Here is a 27,342-nt window from a genome sequence, read left to right as displayed (position 1 = left end):
TGTATTGTGGACCCTTTAAATCCTCTTTTGTTTTTTGTTTTTCAGGGGGCAGCACAGGTACCTCACCAACAACCTCCAGCACTGGGACCCCATCACCCTCTGCCTCCTCTCATCTTCTCTCTCCATCTTGTTCCCCTCCAACTTTTCATTTGGCCCCCAACACTTTCAACGTTGGCTGCCGGGAGAGCCAGCTGTGCAATCTCAACCTGTCCGATTATCCCCCCTGTGCTAGAAGCAACATGGCTGCCTTACAGAGCTATCCAGGGCTAAGTGACAGTGGGTACAATCGACTCCAAAGTGGCACTGCTTCTGCCACTCAGCCCTCAGAAACCTTCATGCCTCAGAGGACTCCGTCCTTGATCTCAGGAATGCCAACTCCTTCCTCTCTGCCTAACAATGGTAAGATGGAGGCCTTTGGTGGCCAGCTGGGGTCGTTCCCAGCCTCTCAGTTTCAGTATGTCATGCAAGCAGGCAACCCTGCCTCCACCTCTTCCTCTTCACACATGTTTGGTGGTGGCCACATGCAACAGAGTTCCTACAATGCCTTCTCCCTTCACAATCCTTACAACCTGTATGGATACAATTTCCCTGCTTCCCCTAGGCTGGCAGCAAGCCCAGAGAAACTGACCACTCCTCAAAGCACTTTACTCTGTTCTTCCCCTTCCAATGGGGCTTTTGGAGAGAGGCAATACCTTTCAACAGGGGTGGATCATGGGATGCACATGATCAGTCCTCCATCCAGCAATCAGCAAACAGCCAATGCCTGTGACAACAGACAATATGGGGCTGTTCCAGGCTCATCTTCACAGATGTCGGTGCACATGGTTTAACCAGTGATTTGTCTCCTGGGACCTGAAGGCAGCAAGATCCTCATTGTCTCCATAGGAGATCCTATCTCAATACCATTTTGCCTTTACACTTATAATGGAACTAGTAGTTTAACTATAAATGGAAACACAAGCCATCCATGCCACATGCCAAAGAATCCAATGGAAAGCTCCTGATCTGACAGCCTCCGCTGCTCGTTATAATCCAGGGCCTGAGCATATCCATAACACGGTGTCTGCACCTCATGGACTTTTTAAGGAGAAGGGCATCATTTAAGAGAAGCTGGAGTGAATCAGAAAAAATATGATATACGTATTAACTCTCAATTAGCACAAACTCTTGATGTTGAGGGAGTCTTGTACGTATGCTATCTCCTCCGTACCAAAGGAAGAAAGTCACGGAAGACTTCATCATACAAAGCTGCACTGCCCAGGAAAGGCCATTTTATTAAGGGCCTTACCCTTCCTTGACTTTTTCTTGTTGCCTGAGTGATTTAGTATATGCCTGAAGTTAACACAAGTCCTGTGGTCGCCTCTCCCCACTGCAGCAAAAGAACATTATTGTTGAACTGGAACATCTGTCTTGCAAAAAGATATTTACTTTTTTGAGTCTGGCTCTTCCTAGCAGCAATTTCCTTTGCCTGGGTCTAGCTCACAACGGTGTCATGCCTGCTCCAAGAGAGAGAACCACAGTGAGGCGTTTTAACTCATACATTACATGTTTCTTTGAACACCCTCGTCAGCAGAGGTGGAACCTCTGCCATAGGCTGGGGGCCATTTTCAGAATGAATCAGAAGGGGAGAGGTATCTCAGCTATGCACATCTCCTGTTGCTGTTACCCAAAGTAGTACAGTCAAATAGAAATGAAAACCTGTGGTGGGAACATATATGCCCCACAACATTCAACTCACCATGAGAAAAAAGCTCCAGATTCAGCTCATGGTGGCAAGAAAAGAGAGCACTGCTCTTCTGCAGACCTGAGATATATAGTATGGCCAACTTCATCTATCTTGCATGCAAGAGTTGCCATTAAAACTTTTAGCATTTAAGTAATGATAAGGGCAGGTGTTCTCCACCCAGCCTGCCACTAGATCTCTGTTTTACCAAATAGATCATTGCCTTTTGAAGTTTCTTTTTTTTCTGGTTTTTTTCTGTTTTTTTTTTCTTCTTCTTCTTCTTCTTCAAATCCTTTAAAAATAAGAAAACAATTGTAGCTTGGTGCAAGCTAGCCATTTAAGATGTGTGAAAATGCAAATGACAAGTAACAGAATACAGGTATTATTGAGATTTGTTTTGAGGTGTTGTATAAATGTATTTATGTGCCTAGTGGGGGATTCAATATTATGAATATTAAAGAGGGCAATAAAAAGATATGTAAAATATGTATGAAGAATAAAAGGTGTATAAAGGTTTGCCCTATGCACGGAACTTTGTTTCTAAGTGCCAAGCACAAACTGCGCTAAATAAATCTTTGCAATTGTTCCTTTTGTGGTTTTTTTTTGTCTGTGAGAGTCCATTCATAATCTGAGGCCACTGAGGTTTAAAAATGCTGATATGCTTTGATGGGTAAACCCCAGGAATTGCAGACGTGAGGGCAAGCACAAGGATATTTTACATAATTAGAGAGAGCTCCTAAATGAATAATGAAACTAAAGAAGGTTCAAATATATGCATACCCAGCTGCATGACTGGTTCTGCATTGATCCAATAGAGAAGAAGTGCGGGCAAAATTAAGAACATTGCTCTGCAGCTGTCATTGAAATAAATGATTTTTGTGGAAGATTCCCCTCCAATAAGGAAACTTGATACAAATGAGAACATCAGGATAGCTACAGTCAGAGTCTTATTAACTACTAAAACTCTCCCAAGAATTTATTAGTCTCAGGAGATGATGATAGCTAGGAATACAGCAGCAATTCCTTTACAAGATAACTTTTCAACAAATATTATTTTTAAATGTTGCCACCCCACAAAAAGATTTTAAAAATCAAACATATAGGAATCCTGAGATGTCTGTGTTGATAAGAAGGATTATCTTACATATAACAAGAGTTTCCCATTTTAATTTTGAACTTATGAAGACTGTATTTAAGGTTAAATTTTAAATAAACAGATAAAATTGCAGATTGTACATATTTTGAGTTTTCCATTTTTTGTCAATTTTTCTGTGGCCTTAGATTTCCACATTTGTTGTTGACAAGTTAAATGATACCTCAAGCAATGGAAGAAGCTGAAAAGTGCAGTTTTGCAGTTCATAGTTTTTACAGTGTTAAATGAAAAATGTTCTCTGAATTGTAAATTGTTCATTGAAAAGAGGCAAACACTTGGGAAGTTAATTCTCTATACATTTTTTAAATGAGGAACATATGAATTGTCACACTGGGTCAGAGTTGGGGGTCTAGCCAGTAAAATATCATTTCTCTGACAGTGGCTGGCCCCAGATGCTTCAAAGGAAGGTACAAGAAACTGTGAAGAGGACATATTAGGGAGAACTTCATCCCCTCTGGGTATCTTCCCTTAACCCCTAACTGTTAGCTATTGGTTTAAACCCTGAATTAGCATTGTTTCTATCCTTTCCAAGACTCTTCCATATTTGCATAAATGTCCAATCCCTCACAGAATTGTTTGGAATTCTTGGCTTCAATGGCATCTTATGACAGTGAGTTCCAAAGACTAAGTTTGCAGTATGCAAGAGGGTCATTCCATTTATCAGTTTTGAAACTGCTACTTTGACATTTCAGTGAGTGTCCCCTTGCGCTTGTGTTATGAAGCAAGAAAAACAGAGCCACTTTCTCTGTATTATTCGTTATTTTGTGTTCCTTGATCATGAACATCCTTTTCCTTTCTTTTCTAAGGTAAACAATTATAATCTCTTTTCATGGGAGTTTTTCCAGGTGCCTAATCGTTTCATCATTTATGAGCTCTTTCTAATTATCTAATTATCTAATCTTTCTGAGATGGGGTACCCAAAACTGCCCTCAGCATTCTAGATGAAGGCAAACAATTTATTTATATGGCATTTTATGTGTTATTCTGAATGATTCCTTATCCAGCCTCACATCCTGTTTGCTTTTTTGACTGCAGCTGCACATTCCTCCAAGGTCTTCATTGAGCTGCCATTTATGCATACTCTTTGTTTTCTAGTTCATACCCAATTTTCCTTTAATGGCGATATGTGGTCTCTCACCCCATAAATACTTCATCTTTAGTAGTCTTTTATGAGGGGCCATGTCTAACATCTTTTGAAAAGACATATAAATCACATCAGCCTGACCTTGTTTATCCCCTTCTTTATTTAAACATTCAAAGAACTCTAAGCAATTAACGAGGCATAATTTTCCTTCGCAGAGACAGTGGTGGTTCGACTCTGTTGTATTGTGAATGTCTAGATGTTTTATTCTTTTATTATAGTTTTGAGCAGTTTGCCAGGTACAGATGTAAGGCCTATTGGTCTATAATTACCTGCATCATCCTTTGAGCCTTTTTTAAAAATAGAAATGCAACATTTGCTACTCACCAACCCTTCATTGTAGTGGCAGTGTTTAATGAGAGATTGTGTATTTGTGCTACCAGCTCAGTCCTGTTCCTTCACTGTTCTTGGCTATGCACCTTCTGGACTAGGTGACTTACTGCTTTTTGATGCATCAGTCTGTTACAGCATGATTTCTTCTTACATGGCAATCTCTGCATGCAACACACACCTACCACCAGGAAAGATTGGGTCTGAGGTAAGTATCTCTCCAATAACTTCTGTGATGAAGAGTGATGGAAAAAACAACATATTGTGCAAAAGCTAATTTCCTTATCTTACTTAATTGTTCCCTTTAGCCCCAACTGTGATAGCATTTTTAACTGTTAAAGATGGAAAGTGCCTTTAACATTGATTTAAAAAATAAACTGGAAAAAGCAAAACATATATTCAAAATTTGATTGAAATTAATTTCACCAAAAAAATCACGCTGGAAGCCCAACATATATCCTTTCAGCCAACAGTCACTGACAACCACAACAACTTAGCTGAGACTTTCCAAAAAAGATTAAAGGAATTGAATGTCCAACTGCCATTAAAGTTAATGTGAGTGTGGGGATTACCTCTAAACCAGGAAGGCTTTTGAGTGTGATGTAAGGTGTGCACAGGGGCTTGCGTAGGTGTGGTGAGGTGTGTGTACAGGGATGTGGTGAGGCATGTGGGGTGGTTTTGTCCAGGTGTGCGTGCGTGTAAGTGGCAAGAGGGGGGTTGTGTGTGTGTGGTGAAAGGTGTATGCGGGGGGATGTGTGCAAATATATATGTGTGTACATATGTGGGGTGGGGCAGTGGTGTGTCGGTGGGAAAGGGTGTGCAGATGCCATGCCCCAGGGCGGTTTGTCCCCAGTATCGTACACTAGTCCAGGGGCAAACAAAATATGGCCTGCAGGCCGCATCCAACTTGGCAAATTGCCAGATCCGGCCTGGCACCATCCTGCCGCCCAGCAGAGCCTCAGGCCAGTTCCCTCCCTGGCATGCCTCCAGACGCCACTCAAAGAGGCTGGCTGTGAAGGTCATAGGCGTTTCTGTGCACCACATGCCCCTGGCGGGGGCTTTGCATGCTAGCACCACCCCCAACATAATCTCACAGCTCCCATTGGCTGGAAACTAGGCAATGGGAACTGCCTGGGCTGTGTGGGCATGGCACAGGCAAAGAGTGGTGGGCTACCCCACCCCGCCCAAGGGTGCATACGCACACAGAGGGCTTGTGGCACAGGCAGACATTGAACGGCAACCCCCTGCCAGGGGTGAGCATGGCGTGAAGGGCACAGAAGGCAGGGATCATGCCCAAGGTTCCCCTGGGCTGGAGGCTGGGAGGCCCCTAAGGTGAAAGTGTCCCAGCTGGATGCTATACCTGGCACCCCACCCCACCCCATCCCCAGCCCTCTGCTGTCCCTCCTGCATACCTGCCCCAGTTCGAAACCCAAGCCCTCTGCCCCCCAACCCCCTTTCTACACCCATAACCCCCCTTGGACCCTGTACTCCAATCCCCTGCCTCAGATCACAACTCCCTCCTTTACTGAAACTAACAATGTTAGGAACCATTAGGAAAAGGAGAGATGATAAGAAAAAAATATCATTCTTCCATTATATAAACCTATGGCAAGCCCAGATCTTGAATACAGCACGCAGTTGTGGACAGCCCATCTCAGACAGGATATATTAAAATTGGAAAAATTACAGAGGTGGGCAACGAAAACGCTTAAGGTATGGAACACCTGCCATGTGAAGAGAGATGAAAAAGTCTGGGACTGTTCAATTTGGAGAAGAGATGACTTTGAGGGCGACGTACTAGAGGTTTATAAAATTACTGGTGTGGAGAAAGTAAATAGGTAAGTGCTAGTCACCCCTTCTTATAGCATAAGAATGCAGGGATAAGCCAAGGAAATTAATAGGCATGAAACAAGCATAAGATGGATGGGAGCGAAACCAGTTTGGTTTGGTGATATGAAAATATTCTGTCAGAAAAATACTAAGTTGATAAGTAAATAGTTAAGCCCATATTGTTTGTAATTTGGAAACAAATTCTATTCTTTCCATTCGTGAGGGTCAAATGGGGCATTGGCATTGTGAAGATATGGGACGCTCTGACGATGGAGTGTGATTAGAAGCTTTTGGACATGGCACCTACTCTTCATTCAGGATAAACACAAGAAGCGGTTCTCCTTTTTGGAGTCAGATACTTGAACCAATATAATCTATATATTCAAAGCACAGATGTGTGCAAGGCCAGTCAGAAGCAGACACTGTGGGGTGAAGGGATTTCCCCCTGTATTGTTTGGTGGAGGTGCGTGTGGGTCTGTGAGCAGAAGCACTCAGACATAGCACAGAGAACAAGCAAAAAGAAGCAGCAAGATCACCTAATAGACAGTGGCAGAAGCAAGCCAAGAGAACGTGCTTTTGGGGCAGACTGCAGGCTGAAGGGAAGCATGGGAATGTGAGCAAAGAAACGGCCTTCCATTGTTGCAGTCCTTCTTTGTTCAGGAAAACTCAGCTTGTGCAGATTCACCGTAAATACACAAGCTTGGATCCATAAATGCCTAACTACCATCAACTGCTACGCCTAATGGAAAATAATCTGCAAGATGACAAATATATTGGCTAACCACACAGGCTGACGGAGATAAAATTATAGATGTCGTAGTTTGGACTGTTAGGCTGTAACTACACTTGCATTCCTCTTTCGAAAGAGGCATGCAAATGAAGAAAATCACAAATGCAAAAGAGGCATTGATTTACATATATGGCACCTCAGTGGCATTCAACAGAGTGTCTTTCAAAAGAAAGAAAGAAAGCAGTGTCGATGGGCTCTTTTGAAAATAAACCCCATCTTCGAAAGAAATTCTTCTTCCTATTTTCTTCCTATTTATGCACTCAGCTACTGTTGTTGTTTCAGAGATATTATGGCTGTGGCTCCACTGCCCCACCATTTCGGAAGGGGCATGCAAATGCGGCTGATTGGAAATGCAAATGATGCACAGATTTAAATATCTCATATCTCATTTGCATAGTCACATGGGATCTCAATTCCGGAAAAGCTGATTTTGAAAGCCAAAACAACTGTGTACGTGGGGTTCATTCAAAAGGAAACCTTGCTTTCGAAAGCACCCATTTTCCTGAAAAAAAATTGGGAAGAAGGGTGCGTGCTTTCAAAAGTGGTGTTTCCTTTCAAATAAACTCTGTCTACACGGATGTTTTGGATTTAGAAATCAACTCTTCCAGAATCAAGGTCCCATGCAAGTATGCAAATGAGGTGTGAGAGATTTAAATCCGTGCCTCATTTGCATTTCCAATTGGCGACATTTGCATGCCCCTTCCGAAAGGGAGGGGCAATGTAGCCACAGCCCTTGTGATCAGAACCTGGAAGAGAGGTCTCCATGAGATAATATCTTTTTCCGTATGTGGTCCAACTTAAAAATAAATCAAGAATCAACAATGTGATGAATGAAGTAGAAATAGCACCTATAAGAAAGGAAGCAAGCACCATACAGTAACAGACCAGTGGTCAATATTGTCTTTACGGTACACAATGGACAATAGCAGATGCTTCAAAGAAAGGAGTAAAATTTCTGTAATTTAAATTGTGCAATAGCATTCGTCTGGTGTGATGACCCCTGCTGGGGAATCATCTTATGACCCACAGCAAAAGGATTAATAGTGTATATAATTTTACACTAGCTAATGTTCCTGAAGATTATTCTTATTCAAATAATTTTCTAATCTTGTTTTGTGTTTTACCAAGCCATTATACTTGACTGGATAATTACTTACTGTACATATAGAGGCTATGTCTACACTAGCTTCCTCACTTTTGAAAGGGGGATACTAATGAGACAGTTAGGAATTAGGGGATTTCAAAGTGTGTGTGGTCCTGTTGAAAAGGACCCCATGTAGTTGTGCTGTATGCAATCGAAAAACGCACTTTCGAAGTGCTGCGGCCACCATTATGCTAATGAGGCACTGCACATTCATTGCAGCACCTCATTAGCATAGCCCAAAGTGTCTCATTAGCATCCTCCTTTCCAAAGGGGCGGGGCTAGTGTAGACATGGCCAGAGTGTAACTTTTATTCAAGGAGCTCAAAGCATTTGACAAGCAGCAGTGGAATGTAATTAATTCATTTTCACCTTGAGGCTGGGCGGTGCATAAGAAGCACCATACTGTGTCAGACCTACGATCCTTCTAGCTCAGCACTGTGCCATATGACAGTGGCCAATGACAGATGCCCCAGAAGGAATGGCGAGAAGAGGCAGTCATCATGTGTTCCCTTCTCTGTTGCCCATGGCAACCAGAAGCTAGGTACGCCCTTTCTGCCCTTCCTGGCTAACAGCCACGACTCTGGCTGAGTCTACTCTAGCGCCCAACTTCGAAGGGGGCATCTTAATCAGGGTGATGGGAGATTACTAATGAAGTGCCGCGGCCAATATGTAGCACTTCATTCGGGTAGTTCGCCCCTGTGGCAACTTCAAAGTGTCAAACTTCCAAGTGCTGACTTGTGTGTAGTGTAGTTTGACACTGAAGTTGCCGCAGGGGAGAATTTGCCTAATGAAGTGCTACATAGTCACTGCAGCACTTCATTAGTAACCTCCCATCACCCTGTTTAACATGCCCCCTTCGAAGTTGGGAGCAAGTGTAGACAAGCCCTATATCTATTATAGCTCTTATAGTCTTTGCCTTCCCAATATCCTCAGACAGGTTGACTGTGTGTTGTGTGAAGAAAGACTTCCTGTTGTGTGTTTTAAACCTGCTGCCTATTAAATTCATTTGATGACCCTTTAGCCTATCTGTAGACTAAGGGATTTGTCAGCAGAATGTTTGGTTGGAAGATATCTTCCAACAAAACCTCCGTCGACAGATCGCAGCCAGACTGCAGGGCCGATTGAAAGAGCATCTGGGAATCCCTTTCTGTCAATAGAATGCCCCCTGGAATGTCTGGACTGGCTTTCTGTTAACAGATCTCTGTTGACAGAGGTGTTCTTCCTCGTGGTGAATGGTGTACAGCTGTCAACAAAAGTGCTGTGTTCTATCTACTTCCTGTCGACAGAGCAGAGCACCCTTGGGAATTGGGAAGCTCCATGGGTTTTGTTGACGAAAATGGACACTTTGCTGACAAATCCCTCTAGTGTAGGCATAGCTCCAGTTCTGAGAACTTCCTTATTTGGTTTCTTCACACCAGTGTTGATTTTATAGATCTCTATTATTTTCTCCTCTGAGTCATCCCTTTCCCAACCTGAAATGTCTCAGTCTTATTAATCTCTCCTCATATGGAATCTGTTCCATACCACTAATAACTTGTTGCCCTTTTCTGAACTTTTTACAGTTACTATCTGCACCTAGTATTCAAGCTGTGGGAGTATTATGGATTTAGACAGAGGCAAAAGAGTATTTTTTATCTTATATCTATCCCTTTCTTAATGATTCACAACATTCTGTTCATGTTTTTGACAACTGCTGCACATTGAATGAATGTTTTCCAAGAATTATCCACAATGACTCCAAGATATTTCTCTTGAGAGGTAACAGCTATTTTATATGTGTAGTTGGGATTATGCTTTCCAATGTGCATTACTGTGCATTTATCATCACTGACTATCATCTGGTGTTTGGTTGCCCAGACGCCCAGTTTTGTGAGATCCCTTTAGCTCTTTACCGTCTGCTCCGGACTTAAATTACCTTGAGCAAGTTTGTGTCATTAGTAAATTAATTTTGCCAACTCAGCGTTTACCCCCTTGGCCAGATCATTTATGAATATGTTGATTCGGACTGGTCCCAGCACAGACCCCTGATTGTTCTTGTAACTATTATGGAAATTTAACAGTGATTCATAAGTAATAATTTTTGAATTTTTAAAATCATCTTGAGAATTCACAGATAGATGAAGGCCTGGACTCCACTCCATGCATACATATATCCAAAAGATGGAGGAAAAGGTACATCAGGGTTATATGATAAGGATGCTGCTACTGAAGCTCACCATCGGGTATGATGTGGTTAATTGTTCGTGAAGCAGAAACAGCCAGTTTCTTCAGTGATATGAAGACTCTGGATTCTACAAGTACAGCGGTCTGCCTGCCTGTGCCTTACTGCAGGAGCAGATCCTAAATAGTGGACTATAATAGTCTACGTACTCACATCAATAATAAAGTGCAGCTGCCAGATATCTAATCATGAGACATGTGCCTTGATACAATGCCACACATCTTTATCTGAGACCAAAATGCAGAATCTAGTACTAGTATCACATGTGTTTATGACATCTCAGGGGTCCATAAATCACTGAATGGTACTCATCCATATCATTGGGAGTTTATCCTTCTGTGACAGATATGTGGATGCTGTTAATTTAATAAGTAAGCCCAGTACGTCTCTTTTTCTTGATGATAGCGAGGAACTGTTTGAGAAAACGCTTGCAATTAGACACCAGGGGCTACTTGGATGTAGAACTGTAAAGAATCACAGAAGGTATTGACATCACAGAATTAGGTGTTTACAAATATATACTACAGAACTAAGAAGCTTAGGCCTCAATCCTTCATCAGGATCAAGTATCGTGGAGCTGAGCCCTTGTGGAGTCCTATTGATGGGAAGGGCCAATTATGATTCAGGAGAGACTGTTTAAAGATGTTTTTAAAAAGTCACCCTGCAAATAGCAAAAGAAAAGCAACAAAACAAGAGTAATCAATTAAACATTTTGAAAAGTTTGGACAATTGTAAAATAATGATGACTGTGTAAAATCTTTATTGATAAAAACAGATAAGGAAAGAGAGGGGGGATGATAGCTCATACAAATCTGTGAGGGTGAATGATGTAAAGGAGGCTAAAGGAATAACCCAGTGGACTTTCGGAATTGTGGACATTTAGTTTAGAAACTCTTGAAGCATTCAAGAGGAACCAGAGTTTTTTTAAAAAAAAAAAAAAAAAAAGCAAACTGTGTCCTGATTTTCAAAACAGCAATACCAGCAGCTGCCATCTGGCCCAATTTAATTTTAATCAGCAGTACAGTAATGGAACAAATATAAAGAATGAAAATTGCCAAATGTGTAATGGCAATGGAACCATGAGCAATCAGCAGCGTGGATGTATAAAACTCCCCCCCCACTCGACATCTCCGTGCTTTTTCACTTTGTTGATTATTAAAACCCTTTTTCATGGATCTTTAGCCATTTTTTGATCCATATGTCAATGCTCACACACAGTCACTTTACGTTTATTTAGCGTCGGGTCAGCTGCACCTATCACTGACACCAGTTATCAGCAATGGCTTGGTTTTTATCAAAGACAAGGCTGTAGGAAGGGGATGGGATAAGGAAAGGGAAATTTAAGTTGACCATCAGAGAAAATTTCCAGGCAGTGAGTTGTATTGGACTGTGGAACAGTCTCTCAAAATGCTCTGGGACATTTGAAACTCAGCTGGATAAAACACTAGAAAATGTGCTTTGGGAAAAATCACACGTGGGCTGGGAGACAGCCTAGATGACCAACTTTAATGATATTTTCCATTTCTAAGTTCTACAATTCCATGATGGAGGGAACAGCATACAGAGCCTGCTGGGCTGTCCTTACATGAAAATTTGGGAGTTTACAATTTTTCAAAATAGTTGCGATTCAAAGGAGCATGAATCCAAAATCCAGAAATTCTCAAGGTTCCCCAGTCCTAATATCTAGGTTTTTCTTCCCTTTCAACTGCCGCCACAGTTGTGCAACTGCGAGGCTCACTAATTCACTTCTCTGCTACTTTTAGCCATGTTTCCCAAAGCTCTAACAGCTGCAGTACTTCCAGACTATTTATGATTTCTAAATATCATCTTCTAATGCATCGCCCAGGCTAGCAGGGCAGCAGCCAAGCCCATCTCAGTGAACCGGAGCCGCCTCCAACAATCCCAAAGTGTCCATCCATTCATTTCCATTCCCTGAACTCTCTGGCTTTACACTTCACTCTTCAAATTTCCTTCTGGATTTTTCTTAACAAAGCCATAGTAAAAATGAAAATATTATTGGCTGTGTGCATTCAATCCCAGAAGACAGATACAGTGACCTTTCTTGGACAAACTTTGCAGTGTGTGATGGATCACAAGCTCTGTCCCAACTGCAGTCCAGGGAGGCAAGCAGAAGAGTAAACTGGAGAAGGGGACAGGATGCCTACTGGGGAGTATCACTAAGGCTAAATCTTCAAAATGATTGAAGCTGAGTGGCGTGCGCAAAGTCTGCAGCTTAACACATGAAGGACACTGCCAGGCAACCATCCCTCCATGTCCTGCCATCTGCAGTTCCTTCCCTCGCCTCATATTTCCCACCTCCACCAGCCCTGGCCTTCCATCCACACTTCTAGTCTCAGAAGGGAAGGAACTGTTAAATGTTTGCTTCTGTGCCATGTGAGCCAACAGATTCGCCAGACCCTTGGGCGAGTGTCGGGGAGGCGGCAGCCCCATGCTCCGGGAAAGGGCAGAGACTCTGGCAGAAGAGGCAGGGCTGTTGCAGCCAGCCCTCTCTGCTGCGCCCTGCCAGCGCCATCCGGAGCAGACTGGCAGGGGCTCTGCATTACTTGCACAAGGCTCCAGCAGTGATTTAAAAGGTCCAGGGCTCTGGCTGCCACCCCTGCTGTAGTGGCAGCGGTCAAGACCACTGGGCCTCAGGGCAATTGTCCCCTCTGGTCCCACCCTCAGTCCCCCAGTCAGCGGGTCTGTTCTGCACCGCTGTGTTTGTGGAATGCTTGCCCACCTGTCTACAGGTGTGGAATTAGCTGCTTTTCCACAGGATGTTTAGAGCTCTCAGAGTGATCATCTTTTCCTATGGCAACAATGTGAACTTTCATATTTTCACCAAATTCCACTTATATACTAGGGAAATAATAACAATTTTAACTGCCTCATTTGATTGTGAGGGGCCTAAAGCATTCAATTCACAGCGCTTGGCTTACATAGTGCTTTACATTTTCAAAACACCAGCCAACCATTAACTGGTTAATGCTCTCAACAAGCCTATGGGATAAGAAGGTAAATATTCGACAACAACAGGAAGTCCTGTGGCACCTCATAGACTCACAGAGATTTTGGAGGATAAGCTTTCATGGGCAAAGACCCGCTTCATCAGACACATGAGTTGGGGGGCGGGTTTCAGAGGGGGTCCACAAAAGCTTATGCTCCAAAATATCTATTAGTCTATAAGGTACCACAGGACTTCTTGTTGTTCTTGAAGATACAGCCTAACACAGTTACCTCTCTGACACTTGTCACCATGCAAGGTAAATATTGTTGTCTGCATTTTGCAGGTGGGGAAGCAAGCAAGAAAGACAAAGTGATTTGCCCAGTGCCATGCAGTGAGTTAGTGGCAGAGCCAAGATTAGAATCCCCAACACTCAGCCCCCTGATCCAGCCACTGTGATACATTACTGTGTAAATAGTGGGGAAGCGAAGTCAAAGCATATATTTTTTTCACACAGTGTTAACTTTACTAGGCAGACGTGCTACACTGGTGGCACAAAGCTCATCAGATTACAAAAGAGTCATGGCAACATTTCTTGTTATTACCAGCTCCCAAAGGTTTCCCCATTCAGTCTGCTAAGGCTGTGGCTGGCACAGGGCGAAGGAGTCTTTTATTAACATATGCTGCTACAGAGGCAGACTAACAATGATGCTGCTCGTCCTTAGCTTCTCATCAGAACCACCTCACCATCAGTTTCTCTGTGTTTAAAATAATTGCTGTGTGTATTTGCTGTTGCCAGAGTGTTTACCTTTTTTTGTCACACAAAGCTGAGTGCAGGGGTGTCCATACCTGTGTCCATGTGCAGGTAGAGAAACCAATGCAGTCAGTCACACATAAAGTGCTCTGCAAGCGGAGAGGCTGCAATAGAAAGAGCATTTATCTAAAGGCATGAAAGTCAACTCAGAAGAGTCAGCCCTTCTAATGGCCAAACTAAACAAGAGCCAATGGTGGCCAACTTGACCTCCCAGGCATTTTACAAGCCCACACTTGAGAGCCCTCAGGCAGAGTGGAGGAAGAACCAATTTACTCTCTATGCCTTGTTTTGCTCGGCCAAGTTAAATAGTTCTAACTCCAAGGGTGCTGGAACAATTTGTAAGGTGGAGGTGCTGGGAGTAATTCAACCAAGCCATAAATTCTTCAAGCCTGGGGTTGGAGCAGCACTTCTATCACTCCTAATTCCAGCACCTATGCCTAACTTTTTTTGTGCCTTGTCTGTTTCTGGAACACTCATACCATCCTACCGTTGGACTTTGTTGTCTGGGTGAATTTTAAATGTTTTAGGTAACATTATGTCTATGTTTAGAACACTAATCAGACGGGGGCAAATGTTGTGGAGAAAAACAGATTTTTGTGAAGAATTTTAAATGACAACACAAACTCTTGTGGGATTTAGAACTAGAAGACCAAAATCTAAACCTTTTGTTCATTAGGGCACATTCGCTTATCAAAAATAGCCTCTCATCAAAAATCACAGAATCTAGCAGAGCTCTCAAGCCACCACCGTACAAAAGGTGCATACTCCCACGATCACGTGGGTTGCATATTAAAACGGACACATACAAAATAAATTGACTTTTAAATAAATAGACTCATGGAAAACTGAAAAAAAATAAAAAAACATAACAACGTGTACAACTTTTTTCACCATTTCCTACCCACAAAAACTGTTTTCATAAAAATCCAGAAAACTGAGTATGTTTCACATATAAACGTGTAAACAACTCAATTACTATATTTGATTTAAATGTTACTTGCAGATTATTGTTTTGTTCTGAAAAAAGCGAATGGGAGCAGGAAAAGAGTTCCTGTTGAGGTAGCATGATCTGGATCTCAGTTCAGCAAATAATTTAAGTATATGCTTAGCTTAAATGTATACCTGAAACTGAGTCTGCACTTACCTTGTCTAAAAGTAAAATGATTCTAAACCCATATTCAGTACCAGGATCCTAGGGAGGGAGGAGGCAACTGTGATCTTCAGCAACAGGGTTGGACAACACCCTGAATATTGCTCTTGTAAATAGCTTTACAAAGAGAGAGAGAGAATGAGCAGGAGTAAGTGGGTAGGAATAGCTTGGGATAATCTATGCATTGTAAAACTATATTGGTTTCTGTGATTAATCCTGCTGGTTTCTTTAATTTCACTCCCAGGTAAAAGCTTGGAGATTCTTTGGCCTTACATCCTGGAAAGGGCAGGGCCTCTGGCAGAAGGGGTGGGGCTTACATCAGAGGGATTCCAGATCATCTCCAAGAACCTGCTCCAAAACTCACTCAAATCACACAGCCAGACAAACACCCATACAGCTCTTGGGCTCCAACTGCATGGTCTTATGTGTTGTGGTTCAGTACAGTGGAAAGTCCCCAGGCCAGGGGTTCTGCCATGTTTTTGAAAGGGCCATGCACATTTCTGACACTAACACCACACTCTTGAAATGCATTTATGACGGTATGACCTACAACTTCTGATGCACATCCAGCATCCCAGCAGATAGGTTTTAATGCTCTCCCATATAACTACAGCTCACGAGAACGCATTGGCACAGATTATGTAGCTGCCTTTAGAATTTCACCACACTGAAATAATACTGTATGTTAATGATACCTGAACTGCATTAGACAGAGCACATGATAATAAAGAGGTGCTGCACACAATATACAATATCATACGTCATACACATTTTATGCAGCCTTTGAGTTGTGACCTATCCAAGACTCCAAGATTTCTGAAGCTGGTCTCGTGACTCATTCGATCAGATGTCTGAGCTATTTTGTCTCTGTTTGAACTTGATGTAGACTTCAATAGTGATCATATCCAAATATGTATCCTCATGAAAACTTCTCCAAAGTTCAGGAAGGTGAGATTTAATGCCCTTTACAGAGGTTTTGGCTCATTACAGAAACAGATTTGAGTGGTGAAGACTGGATCCAGATGTGAGTTTCCTCTAAGTTTCCCTTATAGAGGGAGGCATAGCTCAGGGGCTTGAGCACTGGCCTGCTGTACCCAGGGTTGTGAGCTCAGTCCTTGAGGCGGCTATTTTGGGATCTGGGGCAAAGAGATTAAAAAAAAAACTGTCAGGAACAGTGACAGGTCTTGCTGTGGGGGCAGGGAACTGGACTCAATGACCTCTGAAGGTCCCTTTCAGTTCTATGAAATAGGTGTATATCTCCATATACCAAGTTTGGTCTGCGTAGCCATTTGGAACTAGTGTTTCAGTCTAGGTGAGCGGGAACTAGATTGGTAAATTATCTGATATATGGACTAGGTCTTCTTAGATGTTTCTTCGGCAATAAGCATATTTATTGAAACTCAGTACCTATTAATATATAAATAGATGTGCCAAATCTGGCAGAACTACTGAGTAAAGACATCAGGCTTTGTCCCTATAAAAGTACACAATGTGGTGCACAGCTGCATGCTTTCTCCTACACACATAAGCCACAGTTTGGCATGAGTTTCTTACTCCTTAATAATACAACTCTTCAAATGCCTAAGTAGCTGCTCCTGAAAGCACCATTCATATGGAACTGAGTCACCACCGCAGTGCTGCTTTTACTGTTCATTACAACAGGATCAGCTTCAACACAAAGAGTTCTTTTTTAACACCCACCTGTGTGTTTAACATGGTGTCAGGTGTAAAGAAGCGATTTTATTTTTTTACATTTTCTTTCTGCTCACAAAGACTTTTGCTATTTCAAGTTTTCATCATCTCCCCCGACCATCAAGTACTTCTTCTGCTCCAGTGTCACACACCAGCCGTTCTTGAAGTTCTATCTTTTGTACCCTGAGCACATTGTGGATGTAGCAGAATTTTTCCTTATCTTCCTGCTTCCCCTGGTATTACTCAAGCACATGCCCAGCTGTCTTCTTCGTTCTTTTGTTTTCTTCATTTTGTCATGAATGTTACGAAGTTCTGAGGTGCTTTAGTGAATACAGGAGCCTTCAGTCTCCCATAACATTTCCCCTATGCCATTGGCAGGGAAGTGAGAATGAATGCACAGCGTCTGGCTCTGACACTGATAGATTCTCATACTGCTTCCAGAGAGATGCCCAAATGTTATAAAGACAAACCATATGGGAAGCCTAGCACTCAAAGTCATTAATAGGAATTTTTAAACAACTGTGATTGATGGAGCAGCTCTCACAAGTCTGAGATCAATGAAAATGCAACTTGATCTTTTGAACTCCAACTTTTTTTTTTGGTTCCTTTTTCTATAGAAAATCCCATAAAACCATTTCTGTGCAGACAAAAGCTGTCTGGCGCTCCTCACATGGATTTCTCATACATTACCCTTTTCTCCCCATTCTCACCCCTCCTCATTTTCCAAGTCAGACATGCCTGTTGGTTCTGAGCATTCTTTAGCCAGGATTCTCATCAGAACTTTGGTATCAGTCCTTTGTTACAGTCTTCACTAAAAAAACCTACATTGGTCTGCTGCTTTAGTACTCTAATAGGCCCGCTGGATGACGTTAAGACATGGGATAGTGATTATTTTGAAATAGCTAAGTGCTATTTTGAAATACCTTTTCATGTGTAGTAGTCTTATTTTGAAGTAGCTACTCTGGAAGAGCTTATTTCGAAGTAGGGCTGCTGTGTAAACAGCTAAAATGGGTAGAGATAGGCAGGAATACTGCTTCAGAAATTCTCTGGTAGCTCCATCATTTCCTACAGAACCTGAATTTTAATTTAAGAAGAATTTGCTAGCCCCTATCATTGCAATTAAAATTTTCCAAAGGTGAGCACAATGTAAAGAAATTCATGGTTGTTTTCCTGGATCTGTAAAATGCTTCATCAGTAATCCTAAGAGACATGAGCTGTTTCCACCTATGTTAATGTGGATTGATGTGAAAGACAATTGGGTGGTTAAATGTCCATATTGTTCATTAGGTTTCTGCACATCATTTCAGCAAAAACACTGTGGTCATATGCTCTGCTATTGTGTTTGGCTATCATAGACAGTAGAGATGGAAAAGACCTACGAGATCAGTTTATATTTTCCCTGTGATCACTTGAGGATTGTTCCCAACAGTGTTTTCTCCAGTGCATTGGCCATTGCCCTGAATGAGCTGTCGTTTGCCCATAGGAGAGGTTGCAAAATATGATAAAACTTTCACCATTGGGCATTTCTGCCCGATTTTCCAAGTCTTATTTTTTTCTTAATTTCATCCATTTGCCTTTTTAACTGTAAACCAGGGGCTAAAGGGAGTAGACATCACAGAAGAAGAAAAGCAGACGTCACCACAGACAGGGTAACAAATGAGCATCTGGTGGGGTGGGGAGGAAGAAAGCTGAGGCAGCAGCTAAGAGGAGAATAAGGAGCAGGACATCTGTGTTACCTGAGTCTCACAGGTGTTTGCAGTTTTATTCATAACTTGTTGATTTCCGTCTTCAAATTCAAAAAAATGTTTTTTCCTTTTCCAAAATGACCACCATTTCCCATTGTTGTCAACAAGGTTGAAACCTTCTGCCAAAATGGTTGCCATTTCCTTATAGCATTTGATGGTAAAAATGAGGCTGCCCCAGTAAAGAAGTCTGACAAATTCCCATAATTCTAACGGAACTGAAACCAGGCTGTCCTTAGAGGAGCTGATAGTCCCTTAATCAGCAGAACAGCCTGGAATAAGGTTGAGACGCCAGCAGGGAATGAGATTGTGTTAGTAAACTGGAAGGGAAACTGAGTCAGGAGACTGGTTATGGGGTGGGTAGTGAGAATGAAGGGCCATGAGGAGCAATTGTTATAGGCTGTATTAGAATATAGAGTGTGGATTCATCCTCCACGTTGGAAGGCAGGCCCTGGAACAACGGGCGAACTGGGGAAGGTAGAGTGTAGTACGCAGTTGTATACATTTATAATTTCATTTATAAAAAGTCTCCTTGCTTTAATTCAAAGAGCAACACAAGGGAGACACAAGAATATACAGTGTCAGAGGAGACTGGGAAGGATAATGAAATGTGAGGTGTAGGAGGAAGACTGATAACAGGGGAATATGAAGGGCAGTAGGAGGCTGAGGGGAAGAAGGATGGTGGAAAGTGAGAATGCGGGTAAGACACTGAAGGGAAAGGAAGAGAAACATGGGGGTAAGTTAATGTAGGGGTTAGATAAGGATCAACAAACGGGCTCAGTCTGAAAGGAGAATGTGTGTGAGGCAGGAGAATGGGTGGGAAAAGGGAGCAAGACAGGAGCGGGACAAAACAGCAGCTCTCCACTCCCTGTAAGTAGGAGAGGGTTTGTGGATTCCCCTTCGAGTGGTAAAACTTGCATTCTTACATGTGCACTGATGATTAATTTAGAACCTGAAATAATCACATGCAATTTAGGAGTTGGCATTTTGTCTCTTAGGGATCAAAAATGAGAAGACATCTGGAAAAACTATTTATTCTTGTGATTTTTAAGCCAATGCCGTGATTAGTTTTTGCAGTGGGGAAAGGTTGAGCGGTGTTGACTCACACTGTTTTAGTGCTTACAGTGGGACGTGAATACTTGTTTTTCTTCTCATTGACCCAGTTGGCCATGGGCCCATCTCACTCAGTATACTCTGTCCAGCTGGCTCAGCCACTGGGTCAGTTTAACTAAGTTATAAAGGGGCCCTTGGGTAGGAAGTGGGGGGCTGGAATACAGAATATGCATTGGACTGGAGAAAAAGCTGGTTTTTTAGCTTGAGTTGTAAGGAGTCATAAGGATAGAACCCAGGCCAAAAGAGCCTGGGACAGCTGATGTTCTCAGATTGCTACAAGGTCACTAAGGCTACGTCTACACGTGAAGCCAACATCGAAATAGCTTATTTCGATGTAGCAACATCGAAATAGGCTATTTCGATGAATAACGTCTACACATCCTCCAGGGCTGGCAACGTCGACGTTCAACTTCGACGTTGCGCGGCACCACATCGAAATAGGCGCTGCGAGGGAACGTCTACACACCAAAGTAGCACACATCGAAATAAGGGTGCCAGGCACAGCTGCAGACAGGGTCACAGGGCGGACTCAACAGCAAGCCACTCCCTTAAAGGGCCCCTCCCAGACACAGTTGCACTAAACAACACAAGATCCACAGAGCCGACAACTGGTTGCAGACCCTGTGCCTGCAGCATGGATCCCCAGCTGCCGCAGCAGCAGGCAGAAGCCCTGGGCTAAGGGCTGCTGCCCACGATGATCATAGAGCCTCGCAGGGGCTGGAGAGAGAGCATCTCTCAACCCCCCAGCTGATGGCCGCCATGGAGGACCCGGCAATTTCGACGTTGCGGGACGCGGATCGTCTACACGGTCCCTACTTCGACGTTGAACGTCGAAGTAGGGCGCTATTCCGATCCCCTCATGAGGTTAGCGACTTCGACGTCTCGCCGCCTAATGTCGAAGTTAACTTCGAAATAGTGCCCAACGCGTGTAGCCGCGACGGGCGCTATTTCGAAGTTAGTGCCGCTACTTCGAAGTAGCGTGCACGTGTAGACACAGCTTAAGAGCTAGATCCAAGATATACTATGGAGATTAGGTGTTGCGCAATGCAGTGCCCAAAGAGTACAGAGTGACACCATGTTGCAGCCCTTTGATTCATCTCTGCTTACTATTTAAACTCAGGCAGCACCACAGGAATTTGCCTGAGGGATCAGGCAGATTTCTGGCCACCTGCGATGCCAAACCTTATCTTGCTTTCTGATCTCTAATCTCTGATCCCAGCCTTGTTCTGACCCTGACCCTTCCCTACTGATACCAGCCTGCTACTACTTTGGTCTCTGATCTCTGACCAGGACATGATTTTGACACTAGCTCTTGCTTATGTGTCTTGATTCTAGCAAATACTCTGATCCCTGGTTATTGACTTTGTGGCGGTCCTTGACCTGGCCCAGCTGTGACTGCTATCTCATACTACCTATGGCCTGGTTCCTTACACTAATTTGACTACATAGTCTGGACATACTAGAAAGCAGATTGACCATAAGTAAATATAAGAATCTTGGAACAGAGGGTTTAAGCCAGGCCCAGACCTGGACTGAATGCAGCCCAATGACATGACAGGGAGGTGACTCTTCAGTATTCTCAAATGTAACTAACTTCATCATTACCATCATCACTCCCATAACCACATTGGTCACTGGGCCACCATCACTGATGGGCTGTTAACCAGTTGTCTCCACCCCCGATGACTGTGTGCTAGTACTTGAGTTTCTGTTAAGTCCACTTTTTTTCACTCTTTTGTGTTGCCAGTTCATCACATCTCTTCTTATATCCCTTGTACTGTCCCTGAGATGATGATCTTGAATAGGCCACATGATCTTGTTATGTGGCTATATCACTTCAATATCAGCTTCTTCACAGTCATCAGGAAGTCTCCATGACCGTGTGAACTGTATGATGATGTTGCAGTCCTCTTTCATGAGCAGGAGATGCCTGAGATGTTATGGAAATACCTTATCTCCACTACCTGTATCTTCTGTTCAAGTTCTTCTGTAAGAGTCCATGTCTCACATGCATACAGAAAAATGGAGATGACCAGTGCATGCAGCAATTCCAGTTTAGATTCCAGGGAAATATTCTTGTCCCTTCAAACTTGCTTTAGTTTTGCTACTGCTGCTAGTACTTGCCCAGTTCTTGCCACAGTTTTTGCCTTTGATCCCTCATCAGTGATGATTGACTCGAAAAACTTGAACTGTTTCATTATCTCCATCTCTTGTCCACAGACAGTGTGAGCTGGTCCCATTGTTTTTTGTTTGTCACCAGCTTCTCTTTCTCTGCACTGGTTTTCATACTGTAGTTTGCAGAGGTTTCATTCAACCATTTCACAAGTTTGGCCAATTCATCTGCACTACCTACCAGGCCGTCAATATTATCAGCAAACTGAGAAGTTGAGGTTGTTCAACCCTCAAAGGTGACTGTACATATATGATCATCTTGGGCATCAATCACTGTGTACTTCAAGTAGATGTTGAAGAGTGTGCCATAGCAGGCAGCCTTTCCAGACTCTGAAATTGCTGTGAAACCTCTGCTACTGTGACATTGAAAAGAATGGCACTGTTTGCCTTGGCATGCAGATGTTTGATGGCAAGACTAAGCCTGTGACCAATACTGAACTTTTCATGTTAGCCCAGTGAGTGTTGTACCACACTCTGGCTGTGTCTACACCAACATTCCTCTTTCGAAGGAGGCATGTAAGTGAGGGAAATCGAAAATGCAAATGAGGCACATATTTACATATCTGGCACCTCATTTGCATATTATTCTTTTGAAAGAGTTTCTTTCAAAGTAAGAAAAGGAGTGTCGACTTGGCTCTTTTGAAAATAAACCCCATTTTCCAAAGGAACCCTTTTTTTTAAGAATAAGGGTTCCTTTAAAAACAGGGTTTATTTTCGAAAGAGCCGCATCTACAGTGCTTTAATTATTTCAAAAGAAGCTTTTTCAAAAGAAGAATATGCAAATGAGGTGCCAAATATGTAAATATGTCCCTCATTTGCATTCTCAATTTCCCTCATTTGCATGCCTTTTTCGAAAGAGGAATGCTAGTGTAGACGTAGCCTCTGTCAAACACCTTCTTAAAGTCAAGACGTGGCAGACATCCTGCTGGTGTTGTAAGTACTTCTCACATAGAACATGAAGGTTGAAAATCTGTTCCCTGCTGCTTCTTCCCACATGAAAGCCAGCCTACACTTCACTGATGATATTCTCTGCTTGTGACTTCAGTTTGATCAAAATGATTTTCAACATCACTTTGCTGGATGGCCAATTAAGTCTATGGTCAGGAAATTTTGACACAATTGGAGGTTGCCTTTCTTTGGCAGAGTCACGCCCAAGTGAGTACATCTATTACTATTTCTCTTCCTAATTTCATCAGTTTGACTGGACAACTATTTTTATTGTGCAAACATAATTATGTCTGTGCAAGCTGGGAGTCAGACCCCTACACCTGATAGAGTGAATAGACCCTTGCTTTCATGGTTAGTCCACTACAAACTGGGTGACCAAATAACAAAATGGCAGATAAAATACAATGATGACAAATGCATATAATGACCTTTGAAAAATATAATCCCAACTATACATAAAAAATGATGAGGTCAAAATTAGCTATTACCACTCATGACAGAGCTCTTGGAGATCTGGTGGAGAATTCTCTGAAAACATATGCTTAATGTGCATCAATATTCAAAAAAGCTTGCACAATGTCAGGAACCATTAGGCAAAGGATAGACAACAAGACAAAATATTGTATTTCCTCTTTATAAATCCATGGTGTACCCACATCTTAAATACTGTGTGCAGAGGTGGTCACCCCATCTCGAAAAAACACATACTGGAATTGGCAGAAACACAGAGAAGGGCAACAAAACTGATTGATATTATGGAGCATCTTATGTATGTGGAGAGATTAAAAAAACTGCGACTTTCCAATTTGGAAAAGCAATGACTAAGGTGAGATATGATAGAGGTCTATAAAATCTTGACTGGAATGGAGTATGTGAATAAGGAAGTGTTACTGATTCCTTTACATCGAGCAGGAACAAAGGGTCACTCAATGAAATTAATAGGCAGCAGATTTAAAACAAAACCAGAAAAGAAAGTATTTCTTCACACAACACACAGTCAACCTGTGAAATTCTTCCAGGGGATGTTGTGAAGGCCAAAATTATAACCGGGTTCAAAAAAGAGCTAGCTGTGTTCCTGTAGGATAGGTCCGTAAATGGCTGTTAGCTAGGGTGGTGGAAGAGGCTTGAGTGTCTGTAGCCTCTATTTCCCAGAAGATAGCAGTGGGCAAAAGGGGAAGGATCACTCGATGATTGTCTGCTCTGTTAATTGCCTCTGAAGCACCTGGCACTGGCTGCTACTGGGAGACAGGATACAAAGCTAAATGGACCATTGATCTGGCTCAGTTTGTTCATTCGTATATACTTAAACCATATTGTAGAGCTGCCAGTCACATTGACTGAACTGCTGAAGAGCTAGGTTGGCTTCAAGCAGCCAACTGAGGGGACCTTAAAGGCATTGGGGCACCCAGCTCTGCACTATCCCACACAGGTATGGATGGCTCTGCAGTGCTCTCTAAAATCTGGGGACATGTGGCTTTGGGACTGACGAGTCCCAGCTAGTAATGGAGGAGAGAGGAAATAACCTAGAACTTTGAGAAAAGTCGGTGATGCTTTCGCCCAGTGACCACTTTACACTGGTGACATTTTAAAGATATTTTACAAGGAAGAGAGCTGGAAATTTTATTTTATTTTTAAATTTCAGCAGTGATTTGTCTTTGTGGTCAGATCACCAACATCAGGATGCCACTGTTGCTACTGTATCTCCAGTGATTATCATCTGCGCTGCTAGGATTCCTACCCCTACAGTAGTCAAATGGGAACTGGTGGCATCACCTCTCACTGGGGAACTCCCATCACATTTTTGGGGCAAGTATTCCCAGAAATACTGTTAAGTGACATAAGGTACGTTCACACTTTCCAGACCTCAGGCACATCAGAATCTCCGAGCAATTTAGGGTACATCTAACAGACAACAAAACAGAGTGCTGCAGCAAGTCTCAGAGCCTGGGTCAACTGACTCAGCCACATGGGTCTCATACTTGGGCACTGAAAATAACACTGCAGCTATCCAGGCTCAGGCTCTGAAACCCAAGCAAAGGGGAGAGTCTCAGAGCCAGGTTACAGCCCCAGTCCAAATGTCTACACTGCCATTTTTAGCCCAAGAGCATGAGCTTGAGTTGGTTGAGACTCACTGCCATGTAGACAAGCCATTAGTACCCTCCAGTAATTGACGGTGAGCCAGATTTGGCATGTGGCCTTTGACTTTTAAGGAAACTGCTTAATGGCACGAAAAAAATTATGTAGAACATGTGTGATTGCGTGGGCCATTTTTCATTTAACTTTTGGCACAAATTTATTCTGTGGTTCATACTTAGTAATACGATTACATAAAACCTCACTTCCACTCACGTTAGATGGGTCTTTCCAGAAATCAGCTTAGGAGCTTGCAACATGTAACCATTTCTCACCATTATAACAGTTTTCTGGAAGTAGTGACTTGCAATTGCTTAACCTCTCAAATGCGCCACTTGCAAAGTTCTTAATCTCAGTGATTTAGGCTCTATACACCAGGGAGTCTTTTCTTTGCAACACACAGTGCTTTAAAACATTTTGTGAATATAGCACTCATAAAAAGCCAGCAGCATTACAAACTGAAGTCCTTTATTCCGAGAGCTGGTGCTGCAGGAGCAGAGGTGGTGTTAGCTAACCACACTTTTGCACCTCAACCCAATCTGCACCTTTCTTCTGCAAGCCTAACTTGGCATGCCTAATTTTAGAATGAGAGGTAAGTGCATCCTCCAGGTCATTCTGCCCCATTGCTGAGACCACTCAACAACCTGCAGTAACACTAGTCACATGGCATGGATGCCTGTCCATTAAGAATTGGGACCCCAGATTTCTAAGGGGCCTGGAGCTCCAGCTGCTGCTACTTTGGCAGTGGTGGCCAGAGCCCAAGGCCCCTTTGAATGCCAGGCCTGGGGGTAACTGCCCCCATTTTGCACCTCTCACCTCATTGTCGGGCCTGTTTTTTAGCTGCCCTCTTTTTGATTTTCTCGAAAAATTACTAATACATTTTATCCTCAGGTCCAAATTCAAGTCACTGCACAGCCCAGTTGTTAAAAGTGTGTATTTATTTTAGACTGTATCTTCTAAGGGCAGGATCTTATCTTTTCACTGTATCTGTAAAAGCACTATGCATACCTATAATGTAATAAAAGTAATGGGGTTAAAAACATCTGGTTCCTAATGCACTTTTCATCATGAATGCTCTTGGTTTACTTTTTTAAATACACTGCAGTCAATGCAGCTCAAGTGCATATACTCCTAGATGCTCAGTGCTGCTGAGAGCTACTCTGGGCCCCAGGGCAAGGTGGCAAGCAGGCCTGGCCCCAGGCTTCAGAAAGGGTGGGGCCAATGGCAGAAGGGGTGGGGCCTCGGGCATTTGGCCCTCAGTGCCGCTGGGATCTTCTCACTCCCTCCGAGCCACACGCAGCCACAGCTGGGCTGCCGCAGCAATTCAAAGTGACCTGGAGCTCCAACCACTGCCAATGCACATTAATACAGGGTGTGTTGGTAGATATTGATACAGATACACTTGAACACAGGGGTGTCCTTTTTTCCGAAGGGTCAGATATGGTAACTCTGAGTTATATGCCATTCTGATTTAAAGAAAAGCACTACATTTACATATGCTAAGCCAGGAGTTATCTTTGTATTGTTTTAGGTTTTTAAAAAAAATAATGTTTCATGCAGCACTAAATAATACCCATTGCAAACATCTACATTGTCAATAGGTATTGCCAATAACCCAAAAAGTGGGGGAGTAGGAAATAAAGAGGACAGGGCACTGATAGTGTGATCTGAGTCACTTGGCAAAACGGGAATAAATAAACAGTATGGCTTTGGCTACATTACATTTCCTTTTCAAAGGAGGAAGGGAAATGAGGGAGATCAAAAATGCAAATGGAGTTCTGATTTACAAAGCTTGCACGTCATTTGCATAATCTCACGTGACTGTGTTTCCAGAAGAGACTTTTCTGAAAGCAAAAACAGCCATGTGGATGGGATTCTTTTGGGAAAAAAAAGCTGTTTTTGAAAGAACCTTCTTCCTGAAACAAAATAGGAAGAAGGGTTCTTTCAAAAATGGGATTTTTTTTCCGAAGGAACCCCATCTACATGGCTATTTTGGCTTTCAGAAAAGTCTCTTCCAGAAACACAATCAAGTGAGATTATGCAAATGAAGGGAAAGATTTGTAAATCAGCACTTCATTTGCATTTTCGATCTCCCTCATTTGCACTCCTCCTCTGACAGGGGACTGTAGTGTAGACGCAGCCTGTATGTGTGAATAAGGTTATATATAATGTCTATATTTAGGAACAAAGAATGCAGGCCATACTTAACAGGATAGATGACTACCTTGTGAAGCAGGGACTCTGAAAAAATCTGGGGGTTGTGGTGGGCAGCCATATGAACATGAGCTCCCAGTGCAAAGTGG

General features: G+C 42.7%; 1 protein-coding gene across 2 annotated transcripts in view; it reads left to right on the top strand.

Moving 5' to 3' along the window:
- TBX15 (T-box transcription factor 15) overlaps positions 1 to 27,342 on the top strand; it is a 173,168-nt gene that overhangs the window by 123,022 nt on the left and 22,804 nt on the right. Inside the window, exon 8 of one of the 2 annotated variants that reach the window (XM_075000966.1) lies at positions 46 to 2,309. The exons of the other annotated variant lie outside the window; for it this stretch is intronic. Within the exon in view, the coding sequence (XP_074857067.1) occupies positions 46 to 830 (785 nt within the window). The 3' untranslated portion in view covers positions 831 to 2,309. Of the gene's footprint in view, positions 1 to 45; positions 2,310 to 27,342 lie in introns of those variants that run through there. 2 annotated transcript variants of the gene reach the window in all.

Source organism: Carettochelys insculpta, chromosome 1 (genome assembly GCF_033958435.1).
Source record: "Carettochelys insculpta isolate YL-2023 chromosome 1, ASM3395843v1, whole genome shotgun sequence".
Classification (NCBI taxonomy): domain Eukaryota; kingdom Metazoa; phylum Chordata; order Testudines; family Carettochelyidae; genus Carettochelys; species Carettochelys insculpta.
This window is presented reverse-complemented; position numbering and strand designations above follow the sequence as displayed.